Source organism: Delphinus delphis, chromosome 20 (genome assembly GCF_949987515.2).
Source record: "Delphinus delphis chromosome 20, mDelDel1.2, whole genome shotgun sequence".
NCBI lineage: Eukaryota > Metazoa > Chordata > Mammalia > Artiodactyla > Delphinidae > Delphinus > Delphinus delphis.
In genome coordinates this window covers 31,686,622-31,713,251 of record NC_082702.1, presented here as the reverse complement: position 1 = coordinate 31,713,251, position 26,630 = coordinate 31,686,622, and the positions used below count along the sequence as shown (strand labels likewise).

Here is a 26,630-nt window from a genome sequence, read left to right as displayed (position 1 = left end):
TTGAAGGCAGCTGGGGGCAGACACGTGTGCGTATCTAAAGGTTTGTGCACATACAGGCATGCGTGTGCACGCACACGCGTTTATGCCTGCTTGTGCGCATGCACGTACGTGTGTATCCATGCGTGTGTACACTGTGCCTCCCCGCCTGCCCTGCACTCTGCCTTGTAGAGTGCTTGAGTAAGTTCTCACTTTCTCTCCAAGAACACCGTCACCTCTCAATGTTCTGTGCTTCCCCACGGTGCTGTGTAAATAGAAAGAGCCCAAGAAACGTTCGCTGGGCAGAACAGAGTTCAGTCAGCCTGCGCAGAAGCAGTAGTCCGAGGGCTCTCTCTCTGACTTTCTGACTGCATTGTGAAAAGAAACCTCTTGGGTGTTACAGGCTATTTGGAATTTCCTGGCAGGAAGAAGTCACCTGGTCCTTTCTCTCTGTGCATCCTGCCTTTCTGGGCAACTGGGGTGGTACAAGGTGGAAGGAAGAGTCTTCCAGGTCCCCAGTGGATTTGGTGGTGTTAGGGCATTTGCTCCGGCAGGTGCGCAGAAACATGGAATTTTGTTCCTGGTTTGGCCATGCTGTCTCTGAGCCAGACAGGTCCTGGCCTCGCCTGGGCCTCTCTGGCTCCCCACTTCTCACAGCCACTCTTACCATCTCCGTGGCCCCAAATGCTCAGCAACGGCACCTCCAGCTCCAGTGGTACGTCCAGCTCCATGCACACGCAGTGGATGAACTCCTGCCAGGTGCTCTGACCCTGGGTGTGCAGTTTGCTGAGTTGTTGGATGACCCTCTGTGTGGGGTCTGGGGACTGGTCCCCGGAGCCCAGGTCCATGTTGGGGAGGAAGAACTTCACCTTGGCGCTCAGCCATTCTGGGTCTTTGCTGAGCAGCCTCACGAGACATCCGCACAGGTTCTCGGTGCCCAGCTGGAGGCTGATGGGGTCCGTGAGCAGCCCGGCCCTGCAGGGACCAGGTAGGCAGGTGAGCTGGGGGACAACTCAGCTGGGGGGAAGCCAAGAGGGGAAGTCACAAACCACCCCCTACATCTGAGGGGAAGAGAAGAGACAGACACAGAAGACAAAGAAGTGTCCTCTCCGTGGAGTCTCAATGCCGTTGCCCAGAGCTCAGTCCCAGAAATTAATCTCCTTCTTCTGCATCCTTTGCAAAATTAATCTGTGCCTATGTATTGGCTCTGGAATGGTCTAGTTCATCCCCCGTGGATAATGCCCTGATGATGCTTTAATTCATTCTTGTTTCCATGGACCCATTTGTGCTGCTCTCTGTGTGAGCTAAGCTCATGGCAGAGACAACTAGCTGTCCCCCAAAATCTGTTCTTCCCTTCTTCCTTAGTACTAGAACCCCTGAATATTCCCTGGTCATCTGGAATAGACTATATTTCTCAGCCTCCCTTGTAGTTAGATGTATCCATGTAATTAAATTTGGGCCAATGGGATATAGGCAGAAATGTTGTATATCATTCTTTGTTTCTTCCTGTTGGGTGGAATGCCGATGTGATGACTGAAACTTGGGCAGCCATGTTGGATTATGAGGTAGAAGCCAATACTGAGGAAGACGGAGGGTAAAGCTTTCCTGCCCTGGACTCTCTGACTTTGAATTTCTATTACATGACAAGGAAATATATTTCTATTCTGTGTAAACCCCTGTTGCTTGGGCCTTTCTGCTATTCACAGTGAAATACAATCCTAGCTAATACAGACCATCTCCTCTCTCTCTCTAAGCAAATTCTCCCCTTCTAAACTGGAACTCTCAAACAACCTGCTGGTAGGAGTACTAATATAAGGCAAGGGACACATGTAGTGAAAGCCTAAAAAGTCTGTAGGCCCTTTGATTCAGCAATTCCATTTCTAACACTCTAGCCTTAGGAAACAATCATGGAGGTACACAGAATTTTTAGTTACAAAGCTGTGCACTGCAGGATTATTTTTAATAGTTAAAAATTGGAAGCAAAAATAAATAAATAAAAGGGCTTCCCTGGTGGCGCAGTGGTTGAGAGTCCGCCTGCCGATGCAGGGGACATGGGTTCGTGCCCCGGTCCGGGAAGATCCCACATGCCGCGGAGCGGCTGGGCCCGTGCGCCATGGCCGCTGATCCTGCGTGTCCGGAGCCTGTGCTCCTCAACGGGAGAGGCCACACAGTGAGAGGCCCGCGTACCGCAAAAAAATAAAATAAAATAAAAAAATAAAAAAAATAAAAAATTGGAAGCAACCTAAATATCCAACAGTGGGAGATTAACTAACTGGTTATCCATAATACAGTAGAATATACTATAACATTTCCAAATGTACTTTCTGGTACTATTTCCTTAATAATAGAGGCAAGCACTCAGAAAGCACTTACTATGTGTTAGGCACTGTTTTACGTGCTTTATGTGTCTCATCTAATTATCACAATTCCAGAGACTCCACTTCTAACTCTGAAAAAGGTAGGAGGCCTGCCCAGGGTCCAGCCATACCAACTCCCAGAGGCTGGGGCAAAGACCATGTGTCCTGGGGTTCAGACCCCAGCTTCTCCCTTGACCCTCGGCAGAGGCCTACTGGGCACATGTCCCCAGCCCCTCTGGTCATCCTTCCCCAACTAAACTAATAGCAACAACTCCTTGCTCAGGCACGGGGCTTTAGAATTCATGAAACATGCTCACATCTATGGCATGGGCAGGGATCACCATCCCCACTGAAGAGATGGAAAGACTAGGCCAAGGAAGGGTAAAGGACATGCCCAAGGTCATCATACCAGTCCATGGCAGGGCCAGGCTCAGAACTGAGATTTCTTACCTCTCAGGCCAGTAAATTTCCAAGGCTTGAGATCCCTAGGTAGCACCAGACAAGGGCTAATCCCTGCCCTTTGTGTGATCTTGGCACAAGGATGTGAACATGGCCTAGGGTACAGTTTCTTTTCTGGGCTCTAATGTCCAAAATCATATGGCCCATAAAGAAATCATCCAGGGCAGCAAGGTGCCAGGCGGAAGTGAGGAGTGCCTGGATGGTATAATTTCTGGGAAAGTCCTTCAAATTCAAATTTCCCCTCTAGACAGTCTAACATGATGCCATTGTTTCCACCATGAGTGCTCTATCCCCTGGGGGTAAGACCTTAAGCTCTTTAAAAATAACCATCCCTGGAAGAAAAAGCACATTATATTATTATTGGTCATTGTGAAAGTCTGTGGGAAATAGCCTTGGAGACAGAGGTTCATAGTAGAAAGAGCTTCAGCCCCAGAGTTAGGAGACGGGTGTGCCTGTCCCAGCTCTGTAACTAATTCTCTGTTCACAGAATTAGGGCTGTTCACAGCTACTCTCTTTCTAGGCCTTTGGTTGGATTGCATCTCCCTGCCCCTTTGAAACTGGGTATGGCCACGAAACTTGCTTTGGCAATGAAATATGCTAAAGAATGACCCACGTCATGTCTGTGCAGAAGTTCACCTTGTTCTCTCTTTTCCTCTAACACAGTGGCCAGCAGTTCCAGATCTCGGCTGTTCCTTTAGCCTGGGTCCGGGAAAGAGGATAATGTGGACTAGAGGCCCCAGTCGATTCATATTAGACAAGAACTGAGACCAGGAAATAACTTATGTTGTCATAAGCCACGGGGACTTTGGAGGTTGTTTGTTACTGCAGCATACACTAGCTTATCTTAACTGATAACACTCTTTGCGGAGCACAGGCTCCGGAAGCGCAGGCCCAGCGGCCATGGCTCACGGGCCCAGCCGCTCCGCGGCATGTGGGATCTTCCCGGACCGGGGCACAAACCCGTGTCCCCTGCATCGGCAGGCGGACCCTCAACCACTGCGCCGCCACCAGGGAAGCCCTGATACACTCTTAATATGAGCAAATCTCTTCTCTGTCAGGGCCTTGGTCACACCATCCATGAAAAGGGTAGAGGCTGACGCAGGTCCTTGCTGACGTTCTGTGTCTGATGATTCTCACGCTCATGCTGAAGGGTGACTAAGGGTAACTTTGCTATATTGGGGGCAGTCCAGGGAGCAGTAGGGTGCAGTCTCGGCAGTAGGAGGGTGGGGGATGAAGGAGTGGATGGGAGGGAAAGAGAGGAGGCAAAGGGGAACGATCACCTACCTGGCTTCCTGGTTCATCATAGATGTTCTAGGATGTCCACAGAGAGGGTCTCATGGGTTCCTGGGCCGAGTCCCTGAGCTGGATTTTCAGGTTCTTTCCATAGGACAGGCCCCTAAGAGAGAGGAGACAGTGCACTCTCCCCATCATTATTCCAAGTTCCAAGAGGAATTCTGTAAAGAAGGCACTGACCCCTATACCCCTGACACCGCTGAGGACAGAGACCCAGAAACAGTCTCCTCGTCTTCAGGTACAGATCTTCTTCTTCCCCAACCAAGATTCTTTTTGTCCCTGGACTGTTCACAGCCCAGCCCTCCCTGGTGTCACCTCCCGCCATATCTGGCCCAGAGGATGCCCCTCTTCCTCTTCCAACTTGAACATTCTCCTTACAGTGACTAGTGACGTCACTGCAGCCTCCTCAAATTCAGCAGACTTATTACAGCTAATTTATTGGATGAAAATGGAATAATCCTTACCACAGATGTCAGCTTCCTTTCCTAATAAAACTCCAAAGAGGTTAGCATGTGCAGTCTTCTCTCTTAATACGTCATGAGGAAGTTTCTAAATAATCAAGAGCAAACATTTTTCTTAATGAGAAAACCCAGAGGCATTGATCACTATCTCACCAAGAGGACAATAAAATGATGCTCTGATATTTTATAATAACTATGAATGGAGTATAACCTTTAAAAATTGTGAATCATGATGTTGTACACAGGTAACTTACATAACATAGTACATCAACTATATCTCAATAAAAAATAAGATAAAATGATGCTCTGGCACAAATGCCTATGTAATACAGCTTTAGAGATCTCATCTAACAATAAGGAATAGAGAAGAAAAAAGATGGCTAAAAAGTACACGGAAGAACGGAAGAAAGGCAAAAGATGAGAGTAGTGTGCACTGATTATCTCCGAAGTATGAGGAATGTAACAACAAAGTTCCAGACTTTAGATCAATCCACACCAAGAGGGCACATTCTATAGAGAGCCCAGAAATAAACCCACACACCTATGGTCAATTAATCTTTGACAAAGGAGGCAAAAATATACAATGGGGAAAAGATGGTCTCTTCGGCAAGTGGTGCTGGGAAAGTTGGACAGCTGCATGTAAATCAATGAAGTTAGAACACACCCTCACGCCATACACAACAATAAACTCAATGGCTTAAAGACTTAAATATAAGACATGACACCATAAAACTCTTAGAAGAAAATATAGGCAAAACACTCTGTGACATAAATCGTACCAATGTTCTTAGGTCAGTCTCCCAAGGCAAGAGAAATAAAAGCAAAAATAAACAAATGGGACCTAATCAAACTTACAAGCTTTTGTACTGCAAAGGAAACTGTAAACAAAACGAAAAGACAACCTACGGACTGGGAGAAAATATTTGCAAATAATGTGACGGACAAGGGCTTAATTTCCAAAACATACAAATATCTCACACAACTCAATAACAAAAAAATGAAAAATGCAATCAAAAAATGGGCAGAAGGGACTTCCCTGGTGGTCCAGTGGTTAAGACTCTGTGCTCCCAATGCAGGGGGCCTGGGTTCGATCCCTGGTCAGGGAACTAGAGCCCACATGCAGTAACTAAAAGATCCCGCGTGCTGTAACAAACACCCGGTGCAGCCAAATAAATAAATAAATATATTAAAAAAAAAAAAAAAAAAGGGCAGAAGGGCTTCCCTGGTGGCGCAGTGGTTGAGAGTCCGCCTGCCGATGCAGGGGACGCGGGTTCGTGCCCCGGTCCGGGAAGATCCCACATGCCGCGGAGCGGCTGGGCCCGTGAGCCATGGCCACTGAGCCTGCGCGTCCGGAGCCTGTGCTCCACAACAGGAGAGGCCACAGCAGTGAGAGGCCCGCGTACCGCAAAAAAAAAAAAAAAAAAAAAACTGGGCAGAAGACCTAAATAGACATTTCTCCAAATAAGATACACAGATGGCCAATAGGCACATGAAAAGATGCTCAACATTGTTAATTATTAGAGAAATGCAAATCAAAACTACAGTGAGGTACCACCTCACATCGGTCAGCATGGCCGGCATTAAAAAGTCTATGAATGCTGGAGAGGGTGTGGAGAAAAGGGAACCCGCCTACACTGTTGTAAACTGGTGCAGCCACTATGGAGAACAATATGGAGGTTCCTCAAAAAACTAAAAATAGACTTGCCATATGATCCAGCAATCCCACTCCTAGGCATATACCCAGACAAAACTATAATTCAGAAAGATGCACGCACCCCTATGTTCATAGCAGCACTATTCACAATAGCCAAGACATGGAAACAACCTAAATGTCCATCGACAGATGAATGGATAAGGAAGATGTGGTGTATATATATATATATATATATACACACACACACACACACACACACATATGTATATATATGTATATACACACACATATATGTATATATTCATGTATACACACACACACACACACACACACACACACTGGAATACTACACAGCCATAAAAGAGAATGAAACGGTGCCATGTGCAGTAACATGGATGCAACTAGAGATTATCATACTAAGTGAAGTAGGTCAGAAAGAGGAAGACAAATACCATATGATATCACTTCTATGTGGAATCTAAAATATGACTCAGATGAACTTATCTACAAAACAGACTCACAGAGAACAGACTTGTGTTTGTCAAGGGGGAGGGGTGGTGGGGGAGGGATGGACTGGGAGTTTGGGATTAGCAGATGCAAACTATTAGTATAGAGTGGATAAACAACAAGGTCCTACTGTATAGCACAGGGAACTATATTCAATATCCTATAATAAGCCATAATGGAAAATTATAGGAAAAAGACCATATATATATATATATATATATATATATATATATATATATATATGTATGTATAACTGAATCACTTTGCCATATAGCAGAAATTAACACAACATTGTAAATCAACTACATTTCATAAAATAAATTTTTAAAAAGGAGAGCATATTCTAATATAACAGAGAAAAGTACTGTAGTTAGAAACAAGGAAAAAAAAACACAGCCTGTTGAAGAGCTACTGAGGTAATAATGGCTTTTTTAAAAAGAAAACTGTCAAATTCTAACAGAAGAAATGGAGAGAAGCATGAGCAAACTGAAATAAAGCCTTGCTATGGACTGAATGTTTGTGTTCCCCCCAGACTTATATGACGAAGCTTAAATCTGCAGTGTGACGGTATTTGGAGATGGAGCCTTTGAGAGGTAATTAGGTCATGAGGATGCAGCCCTCATGATGGGTTTAGTGCCCTTATAAGGAAAGGCAGGAGAGATGTGCTTCCTCTCTCTGCTCACTGCCACCTGAGGAGGATAAAGGGAGGAAGCAGCCATCTGCAAATCAAGAAGAGGGTTCTCACTGGGCACCGGATCTGCTGGCTCCTTGATCTTGGACTTCCCAGCCTCCAGAACTGTGAGAAATAAATGTGTGTTGTGTAAGCCACCCAGTCTATGGTATTCTGTTATGACTGCCAGAACCGCTATAACAGACTAAGACAAGCCTGCCTGTGACTACAGAAAGTGAAAGGAAAAAACCCTCTAAGTTAATAGACATATTTAAGGCAATGCCTTAAATATATTACAGTAGGATACTTCTGAGAACTTGGTAAAATTATAATAATGGTCTTTTAGACAAAAAATGACAGATATGACAAGTGTTTGTATGCCTTAACTATTTCATGATAAACATTTTGAATTAGAATTAGATAAAAAGAAAAAAACCGAAGGCAATTATATCAAAGACTATTCATTGGGAGAGGCAGGCAATAATGGAGAGGCTTCCAAACAAAGGCATTTTATAAAGTAACTGTCATTAAAACCTTATGGTACCAGGCGCTTCCCTGGTGGTGCAGTGGTTAAGAATCCACCTGCCAATGCAGGGGACATGGGTTTGAACCCTGGTCCGGGAAAATCCCACATGCCGCAGAGCAACTAAGCCCGTGCGCCACAACTACTGAGCCTGCATTCTAGAGCCCACGAGCCACAACTACTGACCCCTTGTGCCACAACTACTGACGCTGGCGCCTAGAGCCCATGCTCTGCAACAAGAGAAGCCACCGCAATGAGAAGCCCGCGCACTGCAACAAAGAGTAGCCCCTGCTCGCCGCAACTAGAGAAAGCCTGCAGGCAGCAACGAAGACCCAACACAGCTAAAAATAATAAATAAAAAAAAATAAATTTATAAAAAAATACTATACAAAAAAAAAAAAAGAATCCACCTGCCAATGCAGGGGACACGGGTTCGAGCCATGGTCTGGGAAGATCCCACATGCTGTGGAGCAACTAAGCCCATGTGCCACAACTACTGAGCCCGTGTGCCCTACAGCCTGTGCACCGCAACTACTGAGCCCACGCGCCGCAACTACTGAAGCCTGCGCACCCTAGGGCCCGTATGCCACAACTACTGAGCCCGCGTGCGGCAACTACTGAAGCCCGTGTGCCTATAGCCTGTGCTCCGCAACTGAGAAGCCACAACAATAAAAAGTCCGCTCACCACAATGAAGAGTAGCCCCCACTTGCCACAACTAGAGAAAGCCCGCGCGCAGTAACGAAGATCCAATGTAGCCAAAAACAAACAAACAAAACACAGCACGTATATAACCTATAATGGTATAATGGAAGAGATTATTAAAAAAAGAATATATATATGTATATATATGTATGTGTAACTGAATCACTTTGCTGTATACCTGAAACTGACACAACATTGTATGTAAATCAACTATATAAAAAACACATAGTAATACAAGTGTTTTAAATGGAAAGAATTATTATTATTATTGTTATTGGCTGTGCTGCGCCCCTTGTGGGATCTTAGTTCCCTGACCAGGGATTGAACCTGGGCCCTTGGCAGTGAGAGCACGGAGTCCTAACCACTGGACCGCCAGGGGATTTCCTTTTTTTTTTAAGAATTATTTTTTAGTTACATAATTAAATTAAATTTTTCTGTATGGGCAAATTTAAACCACAACCAGATACCATTTCACATCCCCATCGAATGTCTGTAATGAAAGAGAAGATAATACAAGTGTTGATGAGGATGTGGAGAAACAGGAGCTCTTATATACTGCTGGTGGGAATGCAAAATGGTGCAGCCACTTTGAAAAAGTTTGGCAATTCCTTAAAATGTTAAACAGAGAGTTATAACCCAGCGATTTTCTACTCCTAGGTTTATACCCTAGAGAAATGAAAATATACATCTACATGAAAACATGCATACAGATGTTTATCATCCCTAATAGCTAAAAAGTGAAAACAGTCCAAATGTCCAAAAACTCACAAATGAATAAGCAAAATATGGTGTATCTATCCATACAATAGAACTTTATTTAGCAACAAAAAGGAACAAAGTAACAATACATACTGCAACACGGATGAACAGCAAAAACATGCTAAGTGAAAAAAGCTCCAAAGTATACTAGTAAGTGAATTCAACTTTTAAAAGCTATGGCACATGTATGTTTTAAATGTGCTGTGTGCATTTGCATACATAGAGACCAACTCTAGGGTTACACAAGTAACTGGTGACAGGATTGTGTCTGGGGAGGGAACCTGGGGGACCCAGGCAAAGGAGGGCCCTTTACACTGTACAGTTCGCTCTGTATCTGTGGGTTCTGCATCTGTGGATTTGAATCTTCAAATGTGGAACCCGCGGATACGGAGGGCCAACTGTACTACGCCATGTTATGTAAGGGACTTGAGCAACTGAGGATAGGGATATGGAAGGACGACCGTTCTCTTCTGAACCACCTCGTACCATTAAAACTTTTCAACGGGTGCATTTCAATTTTTTTTTCAAAGCCATAAAACGTTCACATTAAAAACTAGAATAGACATTTCCCCAATGTGTAAGGAAGAGAAATTCACAGTGCTGAGTAAGCACAGGAAACCATCAGTGCTGCTCACATGAATGGAAGTTCCCTACAGAACGTGAAACACTAAAACGAATACAGAATTAGGAAGGCAATAAGTGAGGATAAATATCTGCATTAAGTATGACAGATAGAGACTGAAAATTCAAATTAAAAAGTAATTCATACACACCGAGGAAATACTTTATTCTACATTTTTTTTTTTCCGGTACGTGGGCCTCTCACTGTTGTGGCCTCTCCCGTTGCGGAGCACAGGCTCCGGACGCGCAGGCTCAGCGGCCATGGCTCACGGGCCCAGCCGCTCCACGGCACGTGGGATGCTCCTGGACCGGGGCACGAACCTGTGTCCCGTGCATCGGCAGGTGGACTCTCAACCACTGTGCCACCAGGGAAGCCCCTATTCTACTTTTTGTTTAATGTTTCTGTGTGTGTTATAGGGACAAACCTACATTTTCACTGGGAAAGTGTTGAAAAAGTTGAACAGATAATGTAATGAATATTTGCTAAATGCCAGGCAAGTGCCTTTAGGCTTCATCTATTTTAATTCTCACAGCTACTCCTCTTGGATGCCTCCTATGCATTTAAAAATTTCCGGGGACTTCCCTGGCCGTCCAGTGGTTAAGACTCCATGCTTCGACTGCAGGGGGCACAGGTTCAATCCCTGGTTGGGAAGCTAAGATCCTGCATGTCATGCTGCAGGGTGTGGCCAAAAAAAAAAAAAAAATTTCCCAGTCCAAAGCTGAGCTCCTGATCTCCCCTCCCAAACTGCCCCTTCCACCCACCCCCTTCCCCATTCCAGTGAAGGGCGGCCTCAAGATTCCTCAAGCTCAGGCCAAAGGTGGCTTAAGTTTGCCAAGCATATCACAGAATCTTACTTCCTCCACTGCTACCTAGACCTGGCACCATCATTTCTTACCTGGATTCCTGCACCAGGAGGCCTACCCCCAACATCCTTCACAGAGAGACAGATGGTCAAGTTAAAACATGGCCCACACCACATACATTTGCCCCTTCCTATCGCACCCTGAGGAAAAGCCAAAGTTCTCAACACCATCAAGTGGTTTGAACAGTTAAAAGAAAAATCAAATGTGATAACTTTAACATTCCCCTTACTGTGTTGGTTGTTTTCCACTTATTTTTAAATTAACTTTTGGTAGTTTATGGCTTTTTTCTGAGAAATTTTCTTAGTTCGTCAAGAATGTTCAAACTTAGTATGCAGCACACAGTTGTGTATAATATTTCTTTTTGTCCTTTTTTTTTTTTTTTGGTCGAATCACGCAGCTTGCAGGATCTCAGTTCCCCGACCAGGGACTGAACCCAGCCATCAGCAGCGAAAGCGCGGAGCCCTAACCGCTGGACCAACAGGGAATTCCCTCTTGTACTTTTAAATTTCACATTTTTGTACTTAATTTAGTTTCTCTTACTTTGTCTTTCTTTCCTTATTAAATTTGCCAGCAGTTGGTACCTCTTATGTTTAAAAACAAACTTTTGTTTTCTTTTATCAGTTCTGTAGAATTTTCCCTTCTCTAGTTTTATAATTTTTGTTTTTATTGTCTTATTTCTTTCCCCTGATTTACTGAGACTGTTATTCTTTAAACTTCTGAACTTTACGCCTTAGGCCATTTTGAGTTTTTTCCTTTTAAAAGAACTTTTGGCCAATTTCCATAAATTTATATTGTTTATAGCAAATTTATATTGGATTACTAGTAGGTTATAATTTTGAACTGAGTCATTTAATAGAGGGGTGAGCTCTTTTAAAAATCTTGGTCATTAATTTTTTGCTTTACTATACTGTACAAAGAATAATTCCTATCTAATTTCTGCTTTCGGGAATATGTTGAGAGTTCCCTTTTTGGCTTGGTATATGAGAAATTTAAAGATACTCCTTGAACATTTAAAAGATATTCTTTTTCAACAAAGATGGATTTCTGTCTCACAAATTATACCAAAATAAAGTCTACTTGGAGTCAAAATTTAAATGTAAAAAGTTAAACCATGAAAGTACTAGAAGAACAGATAAACAACAAGGTCCTGGGAATTCCTTGGGGGTCTAGTGGTTAGGACTCCACGCTTTCACTGCTGAGGGCACAGGTTCAAACCCTGGTTGGGGAACTAAGATCCCGCAGGCCAAGCCGCCAAAAAAAGAGAAAAATTGTGGCACATTCATGCAATGAAATCTTATGCAGCCATTAAAAAGAAAGAGGCAGAACTATGTGGAATGATATGGAACAAGATACATCACATTTTCAAAAAGGTCAAGGGCAGAATAGGGTACCTATGCCGCATTCGTGTAAAGAAAAAAAAATGTTTATGTTTCTAAATACATGAATATTTCTGGAAGAAACTCATAATAGTAATTGTCCCCAGGGAGGGGAACTTTTAGAATTTTATGTTGGGGCTTCCCTGGTGGCGCAGTGGTTGAGAGTCCGCCTGCCGATGCAGGGGACACGGGTTTGTGCCCCGGTACGGGAAAATCCCACATGCTGCGGAGCGGCTGGGCCCGTGAGCCATGGCTGCTGAGCCTGCGTGTCCGGAGCCTGTGCTCCGCAACGGGAGAGGCCACAACAGTGAGAGAGGCCCGCATACCACAAAAAAAAAAAAAAAAAAAAAAAAAAAGAATTTTATGTTGTATGCATGTATTACCTAAACAAGATTAATTTTTAAAAAATCGAATATATCTATTACCTCACCCATACTGGTTGTCCTTCACATCTCCTATGGTGGTATCTATGTGGTTTGGGGTAGCCATCAAAGAATGAGAGAGACATTCTTAGTCACTGTGCTTCTATCAATTTCTCCATGCATGGCTAGCAGTTTTTAAATTTAAATATGAATTTAAATAACAAATTTTAAATGATGTTACGTTTATGGGTTCATGTTACCCAAATGCATAAAATTTTATTACTGCTCTACAGAAAGCAAGATAGCAGAGCGCTGCTAATAGAACAAAGAAAATAAACTCTCAAGCCTTTATATTTGCATTTTTAGCACCGGGATCTCCGGCTAAAAAAAAGTGTTACTTCTAAGAGTCACCAATGCATCCCTGGGATAGGGCGATCAAACATGGGGCTCAGAGAGAGGCAGTGAAACGCCCAGCATCACACAATCAGAAACAGTCAGCACACCAAGGGAATCCAGGCATGTGGGTTTGCAGGCCGGTGTTCCTGCCACTCCAGGTCCAGACAGCAAGAGGGAAAAGGGCAGGGGACCTTGCTGGGGTGCTAGTCTCACTGAGGGGTGGGCATGGAAAGATCACTCCATCCTGGCTTCAATTTTAAGCAGAGAGCCCCTTCCGTTGCCTGCATCGCTGTGCCCTTGGGGAATCTCCTGCCATCCAGGAAACGCCACTGCTGTGGAGGTTAGGGGGTAGAGTGGAGAAATCACAGCCAGTTCCTTTGCCCCAGTCCCAGGGCCTTTGCCCTGGCTGCTCTCTGCACCTGGAGACACCCCCCCACCTCCAGTCCACAGGCATGCACACGTGCACGCACGCCAGCACACACGCCTCTGGCCAGAGTTGTCTCTAAAACTCAGTTCTGGGGCTTCCCTGGTGGCGCAGTGGTTGGGAGTCCGCCTGCCAATGCAGGGGACATGGGTTCGTGTCCCGGTTCGGGAAGATCCCACATGCCGCGGAGCTTCTGGGCCCGTGAGTCATGGCCGCTGAGCCTGCGCGTCCGGAGCCTGTGCTCCGCAACGGGAGAGGCCACAACAGTGAGAGGCCCGCGTACCGCAAAAAAAAAACCAAACAAACAACTCAGCTCTGGTCTGGCCTCATTTCTGTCTAAACCTCTTGTAGTTTCCCACCACCTGCAAGACGAAGTGGCACCACGTTAGCATGACTTCCACAAAGCCGGTCCACCTCAGGTGCCGAAGAAAGGCTCAAAGGATGAATAAACGAATGGTCCTTCACCGTCTGGGTCCTGGCCATCTCCGGGCCCCCTCACACCACCCGCGCTGCCCTGCCATGTGACCATGCTACCACGGGTGTGATCTTCCCATGCCCACCCCGCATCCTCTTTCACAACCCCTTGCCTTGCACACATGCCCTGCTCTGCCTTGAACGCCCTGCCCTTTTTTTCCATCTTGCAAACTCTTCCTTCTCCTCTGGACCCAGCTCCAATCGACTTTTGCTCCCTTCTCAGGGAAGTCTTCCCAGCTGCCTTCCCAGACCGAGTGGCACCCCCAGTATTGGGCTTCCCTCCCTAGCACTCTCTCCTTTCTCCTCCACAGCAGGGCTTGTCACTCTGCATCATCATTTCCTCTTGGCCCGCCCTTCCTTCAGCAGCTGGGTACACCTCCAGGGCAGGGACACTGCCTGATTGTGGATAAGGGCAAATGTCTTGGCACCAGGGCCCTGGATGTGAGTCTCTACTACACAGTTACCAGCTGTGTGGCTATGGTCTGGTTACTCCATGGCTTGGTACCTCAGCGTCCTCATCTGTAAAATGGGGATGTTCTAGGTCAGGCTGCTAAAAGCAGAGCCCAAGACAGGGGTGTCTGTCCAAGTTATTTATTAAGGTGGGAAGGGAAGCAGGATGGGGTTGGGGGAGAAGTGAAGCACAGATGTGGTTTCAGGAGCAGTCTAGCTTTAGCCTGACCACAGGGAACTCTGGGAATGTGAACAACACTCCAGAGTTTGTCCTGACAAGAGGCAAGGGGGCGGCGCTGTTCCCCCGCCCATATCCGTCACATCTGCCACTCATTGGCTACGGGCCATGCCTATGGGGTGGAGGAGGGGCATTCCTATCAGACACGGGCAGTCCTTCAGGGCGGGGTGCAGGTGTTAGTGGGCCTACACCCACAATGGGTGGGGGAAGGGGGACTGGCCTATGAGGGGGTCCAGGAGACTGGTGAGAGGGAATCCCAGCCGGGTCAGCCTTGGGGGTATTAATAGCTACCTGGCAAGGTCGCTGGGAGATGAAGCAGGCAAAACCCCTGACACGGCATCTGGCCCATTAGCTATTATTACCAGTGTTGTTGTTCTTGTTATTTCCTGTGTAGCCCCAGCCCCTAGCACAGGGTAGAAGGAAGGGAGGGCGGGAGGGAGGAGAGGATATGGTTTGAGTCACATACTTCCGGCTGCTGTCCTTTTGCTTCTTCCCTCTCCCTGCTTGGATGCAGAGGAAACCCCCCTGAGGCTGGGGCTCAGGAGTAACAGGTGCTGGCAACACCCCTCCCACTTGCTGGGATCTGTTTCCTCATCTCTACAAGGGGGAAACCACCTGCTGTCCCTGTTCCCGGGGCTGTCTGGGAGGGTCAGGCCGAGGATCAGGGTCTGGGGGAGGCTGGAAGCCCTGTCCCTCCCCGGGCACTGGCAGACCTCGGGGTTCTGCCCCAGCTCCTGGGTTCGGGTGGGGAGAAAAGAGGACAGAAGGGGGCGACTGAGGCCAGGCAGCGGGAAGAGAGGGACAGAACTAAGAAGGCTGCCAATGCTAACGGCAGGGTCAGGAAGGATGCGGTTGGCGGGGTCAGTACCCCCGGCCACAACATCCACTCAAGACATTTGGACCAAAATATCACCGAAATTGAGAAAAGAAAGTGCTACTGAAGTTGGTTTCTCAGGACTGAGTGGACAGGTCAGGCCTGGGGACCCCAGGGTGGACCAGAGTCCACAGAGGCTCTCCAGCCCTCTGGGAAGCCTCCACGCCAAGCCCTGCAGGGCTGATGACCGGGAACCCAGGGCCTCTGCTTCCCCCAGGGTGGCTGATCGTAGTCCGAGGCTTCAGAGGATGCCTGAGCCCAGATGCAAAGGGGAAGAGAGCTGGAAGAATCCTGGCAGTGGGGTCCATGCCAGGCCCATTTTACAGATTGGGAAACAGAGGTCCCGAGAAAGGAAGGCCTTGCTGACACTCACAGCAAATAAGAAGCAGAAGTGGGACCAGACTGACCCAGTGGGCTCTTTCTGGGGGATTGATACAGCCCCACCCCAGGAATCACCCTCTTCTCATGAGGCCCCATGGGAGTTATCTTCAGGGGGACGTCAGCGGCCATCTCCTCCCTCACCCACAAAAGCTGGCATAGCGGGCAAGAGGGGTCCTTGACACAGCATATTTCCATGGGGTGATGATGACATAGGAGAATACTGTTCCTTTGAAAACACTCATCTTTATTGTCCCTCACAATGACAAGGTCCTGCAGGACTTAAAATGCAGTCACATGCTTTACCAAAGCACAAACCGAGGCTCCCAGCAGGGAGGGGGCCTCCCCAGGTCACTAGCTAGACAGTCGCAGAGCTGACAGTTGAACAAACATCTTCTTGCCTCAAAGCCCTTGTGGAGGTGGCACAAGCCTGCACTCTGGGCCTCAGGCCTGGGCCTGGGAGGTCCCTGTTCCAAATCCAACAAGGCTTCTCTCTCCTTGTCACTGGAAACCAGGAAGCTGGTTTCCAGTGACAAGGAGGGGATGAAGAAGGCTCGGGATGTAAAGGAGAGAAGTTAGATCCTGAGGTTCGAATCACAGCCTGGAAATTGGTCTGCCCGCTTTCAAAGGCAAATTGGCAATGATTTCTAAAACTTAAAATGCGTCCGGCCTTTGGGCTTCCTTGGTGGTGCAGTGGTTAAGAATCCGCCTGCCAATGCAGGGAACACGGGTTCGAGCCCTGGTCCGGGAAGATCCCACATGCCGCGGAGCAACTAAGCCCGTTGCAACAACTACTGAGCCTGCGCTCTAGAGCCTGAGAGCCACAAGTACTGAAGCCCGCATGTCACAACTACTCGGCCTGTGAGCCACAACTACTGAAGCCCGCACGCCTCAAGCCCGTGCTCCACAAAAAGAGAAGCCACCCAATGAGAAGCCCGCACACCAAAACGAAGAGTAGCCCCCGCTCGCCGCAACTAGAGAAAGCCCGTGTGCAGCAATGAAGACCCAACACAGCCAAAAAAAAAAAAAATGTGTCCGCCCTTTGACTCTACAACCAAACTGCTTGGCAGAAATCTACAGGGAGAGCCACACGGCCTGCAAGGCACAGAGTGCAGTACATAAGAAAATCCTGCAGCTGCGTTTGAACAACTCATAACCTAATATAGTTTGGTTTACCACGCCTCTGGGTTACGGGCATGAAGGCCACTGATGCGGCTGGATCCTCCATATGTATTACTGAATAGACAAGACACACGTATAATGATATGCATGATATGACATCATTTGTCTGAAGAATACATATAAAACAAAACACCAATACTCCAGTTCTATAATAACATGTTTTTATAACTTAGAGGGTAAGAGCATGAATTTTGGAGCCAGGCTGTCTAGGTTTGGGACTAAACTTTTCACCATTTTCAGGCCGTGAGGCTTCAGGCAGGTTGTATAGCTTCTCTGAGCCTCAATGTTCTCATCTATAAAACAAGGATAGTAACAGTACCTTCCTCACAGGGTTGTGAATGAGTTAATACACATAAAGCACTTGAAACAGGGCCTTGCAGTGAGTGAGCCCAATTTAAGTGTTTTGGGGTTTTGGTTTTTTTTTTCTGGCCGCGCAGCACAGCTTGTGGGATCTTAGTTCCCCGACGGCAGTGAGAGTGCAGAGTCCTAAGCACTGGACCGCCAGGGAATTACCTTGCTTGTTTTCTTTAATGCGAAGGCTTAGATAAAGTTCTGGAAGGCAACACACCCAACTGGTTACCTCAAACTGGGAGAGGACAGACCTGGGGCGGGAAGCAGTGAGTAATGGAGATTTTAGCATGATGTATAAGGTGTTTAGCTTTCTGCAAAGAGAATTTAGTCATGTATTACCTGTATGGTTTAAACTGAATACAGTTTTTTGAAAGTGAAAGAAGACCGAAGATCAGTGACCAGAAAGCTGGACACTTTGAAGTTAGAAGAGGAATTCTGCTTCCGGGACGGATCATCTGACCGATGTTGTCCCATGCCAGCCGACAGTGACCAGACACACAAAACACGGGTAGGAGAAAGGCTTGGGGCTGGGACTGGGGGTTAGGGGATTGGTTGGTTGGAGCCTCAGTTCTGAGCCCCACTGCCCCAAACTGACTTGTTAGGTGACAGCAGGCAAGTCCCTGCCCTCTCTGGACCATGGTTCGCTTGTATGTCAAGCAGGGTTAATATCAGCCCATCTCACAGGGGTCTGTGGAGCTGATAAAAGAGCCTTTGGGGTCAGGAGGCTTGGGTGCAAATCCGGTTTTCAACATGTTGTGCTGCCCAAGCTAGGGCAAGTTTCCTAACATCCCTGTACCACATGTTCCTCACCTGCAAATGCGGTGATGATTTTGCATCCTCTTCACAGGGTCATTCTGAGGATGGCGGACAATACTTCATACAAAGATTACAGCGCAGTGAGGGGACTGCCCACCCGCAGCTGATGCTAGTTGATGCTAATCTCATATATTGGGTTCTCAGCACAGGTTGGGCATCATGCTACAGTATTCCACCTGCATTTCCTCAGTGGATCCTCAGTCAACCTTTCAAGGCAGATATTGCCTTCATTTTACAGATGAAGAAATGGACTCTGGGAAGTCAAGAAGCAAAGAGTGGATTTAAAACCTCTGCTGAACCCAGAGGTGCTTTCCTAACTGAAGCACCATACTACCTTCAACCAACGACTTCTTTCCAAACGAAATGATCATTCCCATAGCTCTTGATTACTTTTCTGCTATAAAATATAATCTGCACTCATTTGAAAAGTTCTAAACATTGCGGAAATATATAACGTGAACTTTCCCACAATCTTACCCTTTAGGGATAGAAATACAATTTCCAAGACTTTTTTACCCATGTTGGAGGACATTTTTGCCTTATCTGAGAATCTGAGTAGCGTTTCCTTAAAAATTCTCTAGAAATCATTTCACTTTGAACTTGATTTTCTAAAGTATCATTTGCCCTGCATGGAAGGTAACCCCTAAAAGAGAAACCCAAGGGAAACAAAACCAAAATGATGCCCGTTGAACGGGACCTAGGCGTGGTTGCCTATGGCCTGAGGCCTGGCCTCGCAGTGTGGAAAAGGTGATCAGGAATGTAAGAGGCCTTACAGACATTAGCAGCCAACTGAGACTTTCTCCTTGACTCAACAGGAAGGATTAAAGAGAAGTGCAAAGAGGACAGCTGCTCTCACTTTATGATTCAGCCCACTGCCTCGTCCATGCACCTCCTAAACATCATCCTGCTGACTCTACCGTGTAAGTCTCTAACGAGGCAAACCTTTACCTGCCCATTTCAAGAAGAGAATTCTGAGGCTGAGAAATGCACAGGACACCTTCAAGAACTTAGGGAAAAGACTACTGTGAGACCAATAAAACGGCACGCTATTTCTCTCTTCAAACAAGATGCAGTGACAAGATCTGAATACCTCAGAGTACCAGCTCACCATGATTTGAGTCCTCCCTCCATTTGGCATGAGGGGCAGAAGGAACCGCCCTGGCAAGGGGTTGATGGGGGTTTGGGGTTTCATGATGGTACAAGCTCCATCCCTCCCCACAGGAGATGGGTGTTGAGGGATCAGGCAGTTTTCCAGCTGCCTGAAACCTCTATATCCACACAGTCTTCTAGGAGAGAAATTTAGCAACACGGTCTCAAACGTTTTGAAAATAATGGTTCCAGTGAGGATTCGGGGAAGATGGCAGAGTAGGAAGCACCAGGAATCTGTCTCCTCACTTAGACAAAAATCATACGAGCAGAATCTGGTATAACTGTTTTGGAACTCCGGAGTCTGTTGAAAGCTTACGGCTTCCAGGGTTAATCTGGACTCTTAAATTTCGGTTAATTTTAAATTGGGAGATTAGGTTTGACATAAATACAATACCATGTGTAAAATAGACAGCTAGTGTATAGCACAGGGAGCTCAGCTTGGTGCTCTGTGATGACCTAGATGGGTTGGATGGGAGGGTGGGAGGTCGGTCCAAGAGGGAGGGGATATAGGTACACATATAGCTGATTCACTTCATTGTACAGCAGAAACTAACACAACATTGTAAAGCAACTTTACTCCAATAAAAAAAATTGGGGGGGTTCATTTTGGTCAATTTCAGCTCTTAGTACAGTAGTAGGTAGCCACCCCCCACCCCTTGGTCTTGTGGCAGCCAGCTGTGCACATGTTCCTTAAGCAGCTTGCACGCAGTTTGCAGGAGCGAGGGTGGGTAAAAAGGACCCTGTCCTCCAGATCCCGGAGATTTGTACCATAATTGTTGACTGCTGTTTCTGATCTCAGAGGTGCAGACAGAAGCAGGCAGCCGTTGTCACTCCACCACCCGCTCTGTGGTGGCAAGCCCCTCCCCTTCCAGCTGAACTGACTTCCGGGCGATTTAAAGGGCCTGTGCCTTTTGTTCCCTCCTTCAATTTTGCTTTTCCCCTTTTGGAAGCCAGACATTAAAGACTAGGACGTTCAGAAACAACTGCACATATGAGGAACATTACAAAGTGACTGCACATGCCCAAGGAAAGGCTCAGCAAAGACATAAGGAGATGAAAAGACATAAGAAGGCATTAAGTTAACACCTCAGGTTGATCCTGGGCACAGAGACAGTTCACAACTATACAAAAAACCAAAAATGATCAACAAAAACCCAAAACCGAAAAACAGCAACCCTGGCAAGGGGGAGAATCTGATTTCCAGAGTTACCACATTATTAGATTCAAATGTCCAGTGTTCAGCAACAACAACAGAAAAATCACAAAGCATACAAAACAAACAATGGCCCACTGAAAGGAAAAGATCAATTCAAAAGACTCTGTCTCTTAAAAAACTGTAACGACAGATATATTAAAGACTTTGAAACAACTGCCTTAAAGATGCCTAAAGAACTAAGAAAGTCAAAAAAATTATGTGTTAACAAAATGCAAATATCAATAAAGAGATAGAAAACCTAAAAAGAAACCAAAAAGAGATTCTGGAGCTGAAAAAATGCAGTATCTAAAATGAAAAATTCATAGAGGGATTCAAAGGCAGATCTAAGCAGGGAGAAGAAAGAAACAGGGAACTTCAGGATAGGACAAAGGAAATTATCGAGGCTGAGAAACAGAAAGAAAAGGAATGAAGAAAAGTGAACAGAGCTTAAGGGATGTGTGAGACATGATTAAGTGGACCACCATACACATTATGGGAGCCCCAGAAGAAGAGACAGAAAAGGACAGAGAGAAAAATTGAAGAAATAATGGCTAAAAACTTCCCAAATTTGATGAAAAAGCTGAATATAAACATTCAAGAAGCTCAATAAATTCCAAGTAAAATTAACTCAAAGAGACCCACACCAAGACACATTATGAGCAGACTTTCAAAAACCAAAGACAATGGGTGAGTCTTGAAAGCAGCAAGAGAGAAGTGAATCATCAAATACAAGGGCTCCTCAATAAGACTATCTGCAAATTTCTCCTCAGAAACTTTGGAGGCCTGAGGACAGTAGGTCCATACATTCAAAGTGCAAAAAGAAAATAACTGTCAACCAAGAATGCTATATCCGGCAAAAGTGTCCTTCAAAAGTAAGGGAGAGGGAATTCCCTGGTGCTCCAGTGGTAAAGAATCCACCTTACAATACAGGGGACATGGGTTAGATCCCTGGTCAGGGAACTAAGATCCCACATGCCGTGGGGCAACTAAGCCTGCATGCCACAACTACTGAGCTCGTGTGCCTCAACTAGAGCCCACGTGCTGCAAACTACAGAGCCCACCCACTCTTGAACCTGCCTGCCACAACTACAGAGCCCACACGCCCTGAAGCCTGTGTGCCACAACCAGAGAGGAGAAAGAAAACAAACCTGCACACCACAACTAGAGAGAAGCCCACACGCTGCAACAAAGAGCCTGCTCACCACAACGAAAGATGCCGCATGCCTCAAAGAAGATCCTGCGTGCCGCGACTAAGACCTGATACAGCCAAAAAAAAAAAAAAAAAAAAAACCCAAAAGAGGAAATCAAGACATTCCCAGATAAACAAAAGCTGAGGGAATTCATGACCACTAGACCACTAGATGTGCCCAGCAAGAAATGCTCAAGGGAGTCCTGCAGGGTGAAATGAAAGGATACTAGACAGTACCTCAATGTCATAAGGAAAAATAAAGATATAAATAACGGTAAGTACATGGACAATTATAAAAGCTAGTATTATTGTAGCAATAGTTTGTAACTGTACTTTTGGTTTTCTACAGGATTTAAGAGACTATTACATGTAAAGAAAAACAATTATTAGTGTAAAGGCTAGTATACAGTACTGTAACTTTGGTTTGTAATTCCAAATCTTGCTTTCTACATAAACTGGGAGACTAATGTGTTTTTTAAAAATTATTATTTTATATTTGGGGCACATAATGTATAAAGATGTAATTTTGTAACATCAGCAACAGAAAGCAGTGGGGATGGAGCTGTAAAGTAGCAGAGTTTTCGTATGTTATTGAAGTTAAGCCACTATATTCATATCAGAGTGTTATAACTTTAAGATGTTAAATGTAATCCCCATGTTAACCACAAAGAAAATAGCCATAGAATATACACAAAATTAAGAAAGAATTTAAACATTTCACTACACAAAGTTAACTAAACACAAAAAAAGAGAGGAATGCAAAAAATACAGCACGAAAAAGCTATAGGGCATATAAAAAGCAAACAGCAAAATGACAGAAATAAGTCTCTCCTTATCAGTAATAACCTAAATGTAAATGGATTAAACTCTCCAATCAAAAGACAGAGATTGGCTGGATAAAAACACATGATCTAACTATATGCTGTCTACAAGAGACTCACTTGAGATTCAAGGACAAAAACAGATTGAAAGTAAGGGGATGGAAAAAGATATTCCATGAAAATAGTAACCAAAGGAGAGCAGGAGTGGTTGTACTAATATAAGATAAAGTAGGCTTTAAATCAAAAGAAGTTTACAAGAGGCAAAGAAGGACTTTATATGTTAATAAAAAGTTAAATTCAGCAAGAAGATATACCAATTATAAACATTTACATACCTAATGACAGACCACCAAAACATACAAGGCAAAAACTGACAGAACTGAAGGGAGAAATCGGCAGTTTAACAATAATAGTTGGAGACTTTAATACCCACTCACAATAATGGATAGAATAATCAAGCAGAAGATAAGTGAGGAAATAGAGGACTTAAACAATACAATAAATCAATAAGATCTGACAGATACATTCAGAATACTCCCCCCAATGACAACAGAATACACATTCTTGATTGCACACGGGATATTTCCCACGATAGACCATATGTAGGGCACAAATTCTCAATAGATTTTAAAAAATAGATATCATACAAAGTATAGGCTCTGACCACAATGGTGTTAGAAATCAATAACATAAAGAAAACTGGAAAATTCACAAAATTGTGGAAACAAAACAGCCCACATTTAAACAACCAATGGATCAAAGAAGAAATCACAACGGAAATTAGAAAATGCTTAGAGATGAATGGAAACAAAAACACGACATACCAAACCTTATGGGACACAGCAAAAGCAGTGCTAAGGGGAAATATTATAGCTATAAATGTTACATTAAAAAACAAGAGAGGGCTTCCCTGGTGGTGCAGTGGTTGGGAGTCCGCCTGCCAATGCAGGGGACACGGGTTCGTGCCCCGGTCCGGGAAGGTCCCGCATGCCGCGGAGCGGCTGCGCCCGTGAGCCATGGCCGCTGGGCCTGCGCGTCTGGAGCCTGGGCTCCGCAGCGGGAGAGGCCACAGCAGTGAGAGGCCCGCATACCGCAAAAAAAAAACAACAAGAGAGATCTCAAATCAACAACCTAACTTTACAACCTAAGGAACTAGAAAAGAAAAGCAAATTAAACTCAAAGTTAACAGAAGAAAGGAAATAATAACAATTAGAGTGTAGATAAAGGAACAGGAGAACTGAAAAATAATAGAGAATATCAATAAAATCAAAAGTTGGTTCTTCAAAAAGTCAACGAAATTGACAAGCCTTTGGACTAAGGAAAAAAGAAGAATCAAATTACTAAAATCAGAAAGTGGGGACATCACTACCAATTCTAAAGAAATGAAGAGAATTGTAAGAGAATACTACGAACAATTGTATGTCAACAAACTGGATAACCTAGATGAAATGGACAAATTCCTAGGAACACAAAACCTTCCAACATTAAATCACAAAGAAGTAGAAAATCTGAATAGACCTATAACTAGTCAGGAGATATATCAGCAATAAAACAAATCTCCCAACAAAGAAAAGTCTTGGAGCTGACGGCTTCACTGGTGAATTCTACCAGAAAGTTAGAAAAGAACTAATACCAATCCTTCTCAAACTTTTCCCAAAAGTTTTCCCAAAAACTGATGAGGAAGAACACTTCCTAACTCATTCTAGGAGGCCAGCACTGCCCTGATACCAAAGCCAGACAAAGACACTAAAAGAAAACTCGAGACTAATATCCCTTATGAACAATGATGCAAATATCCCCAACAAAATACTAGCAAACCAAATTCAGCACATCAAATTTAAAAGATTATACACCATGACCAAGTGAGCTTTATTCCTGGAATGCAAGGATGGTTCAACATATGAAAATTGATCAATGTAATATGCCACATCAACAAAATGAAGGGAGGGCTTCCCTGGTGGCGCAGTGGTTGAGAGTCCGCCTGCTGATGCAGGGGACACGGGTTCATGCCCTGGTCCGGGAAGATCCCACATGCCGTGGAGCTGCTGGGCCCGTGAGCCATGGCCGCTGAGCCTGTGCATCCGGAGTCTGTGCTCCGCAATGGGAGAGGCCACAACAGTGAGAGGCCCGCGTACCGCAAAAAAACCCAAAAACCAAAAACAAAAACGAAATGAAGGGAAAAAACCCACACAATCATTTCAATTGATGCAGAAAAAACCATTTGACAAAATTATACACCCTTTTACGATAAAAAAAAAAATTCAACAAACCAGGAATAGAAGGAAACTACTCCACATAATAAAAGTCATATATGAAAAACCCATAGCAAACATCATACTCAATGTTGAAAGACTGAAAGCTTTTGCTTTAAGATCAGGAAAAGGCAAGGATGCCTGCTTTCACCACTTCTATTCAACACAGAACTGGCAGTTCTAGTCAGATCAATTAGGCAAGAAAAAGAAATAAAAGACATCCAAATTGCAAAGGAAGAAGTAAAATAATCTGTTTGCAGATGACAGGATCTTCTATGTAGAAAACCCTAATGACTCCACAAAAAACCTGTTAGAACTAATAAATGAATTCAGCAAGGCAGCAGGATACAAAGTCAACACAAACAAATCAGTTGTGTTTCTAAATATGAAAGATAACAATCTGAAAAGGAAATAACCAAAACAATTCCATTTATAATAGCATCAAAAAGAATAAAATACTTAGAAGTTAACTTAACCAAGGAGGTGGAAGATCTGTACAATGTAAGTACAAAATGTTGCTGAAAGAAATTAAATAAGACATAAATAAATGGAAACATATCCCATGTTTATGGATTGGAAGACTCACTATTGTTAAAACGTCAATATTGGGACTTCCCTGGTGGCGCAGTGGTTAAGACTCCATGCTCCCAATGCAGGGGACCCAGGTTCAATCCCTGGTCAGGGAACTAGATCCCACATGCATGCCACAACTGAGAGTTCGTATGCCACAACTAAGGAGTCTGCATACTGCAACTAGGGAGCTGGCGAACTGCAACTAAGGAGCTGGTGAGCTGCAACTAAGGAGGCTGCCTGCCGCAACTAGGGAGCCCACGTGCCACAGCTAAGGAGCTGGAGAGCTGCAACTAAGACCTGGAACAACCAAATAAATAAGTAAATATTAAAAAACTAAAACTAAAATTAAAAACGTATTTTCCTTAAAAAAAGAAGTCAATATTACCCAAAGTGATCTACAGATTCGATGCAATTCCTATCAAAATCCCAATGACTTCTTTTTTGCAGAGATTAAAGAACACATCCTAAAATTCATATGGAATCTCAAGGGACCCCAAATAGTCAAAACAATCCTGAAAAAAAAAATAAAACTGGAGGACTCACATTTCCTGATTTCAAAACTTGCTACAGTAATCAGAACAGTGTGGTATTGGCATAAAGGCAGACATACAGACCAATGGAACAGAATAGGGAGCCCAGAAATAAACCCTCACATATATAGTCAAATGATTTTTGACAAGAATGCCAAGACCATTCAATGGGGAAAGGACAGTCTTTTCAACAAATGGTACTGGGAAAACTGGATATCCACATGCAAAGGAATGAGGTTGGACCCTTACCTCACACCATATATAAAAACTAAATCAAAATGGATCAAGGGAGACTTCCCTGGTGGCACAGTGGTTAAGAATCCGCCTTTCAATGCAGGGGGCACGGGTTCAATCCCTGGTCTGGGAAGATCCCACATGCTGCGGAGCAACTAAGCCCATGCACCACAACTACTGAGCCTGTGTTCTAGAGCCCATGAGCCACAACTACTGAGCCCAAGTGCCACAACTACTGAAGCCCACGCGCCTAGAGAAGGCGGGCTCCACAACAAGAGAAGCCACCACAATGAGAAGCCTGCTCACCGCAACTAGAGAAAGCCCACATGCAGCAATGAAGACCCAACGTTGCCAAAAATAAATGAATAAATAAAAATTTAAACAAACAAACAAAAAACAAAAATGGATCAAGGCCCCAAATGTAAGACTTAAAATAATAAAACTATTAGAAGCAAACATAGGATGAAAGCTGTGACGCTGGGTTTGGCAGTGATTCCTTGGAGATGACACCAAAGGCAC

General features: G+C 44.8%; 1 protein-coding gene across 4 annotated transcripts in view; it reads right to left on the bottom strand.

The window, feature by feature from the left end:
• Positions 1-26,630, bottom strand: part of NLRC5 (NLR family CARD domain containing 5) — a 105,445-nt gene that overhangs the window by 55,198 nt on the left and 23,617 nt on the right. For 2 of the 4 annotated variants that reach the window (XM_060000216.1, XM_060000219.1), the window contains exons 2-4: positions 4,550-4,634; positions 4,077-4,188; positions 644-951 (exon numbers count right to left, since the gene is read on the bottom strand). In XM_060000216.1, coding sequence (XP_059856199.1) covers positions 644-951; positions 4,077-4,096 — 328 coding nt within the window. In that variant the 5' untranslated portion in view covers positions 4,097-4,188; positions 4,550-4,634. The remainder of the gene's footprint in view (positions 1-643; positions 952-4,076; positions 4,189-4,549; positions 4,635-26,630) is intronic. The other 2 variants (XM_060000217.1, XM_060000218.1) reach the window with 1 other exon arrangement.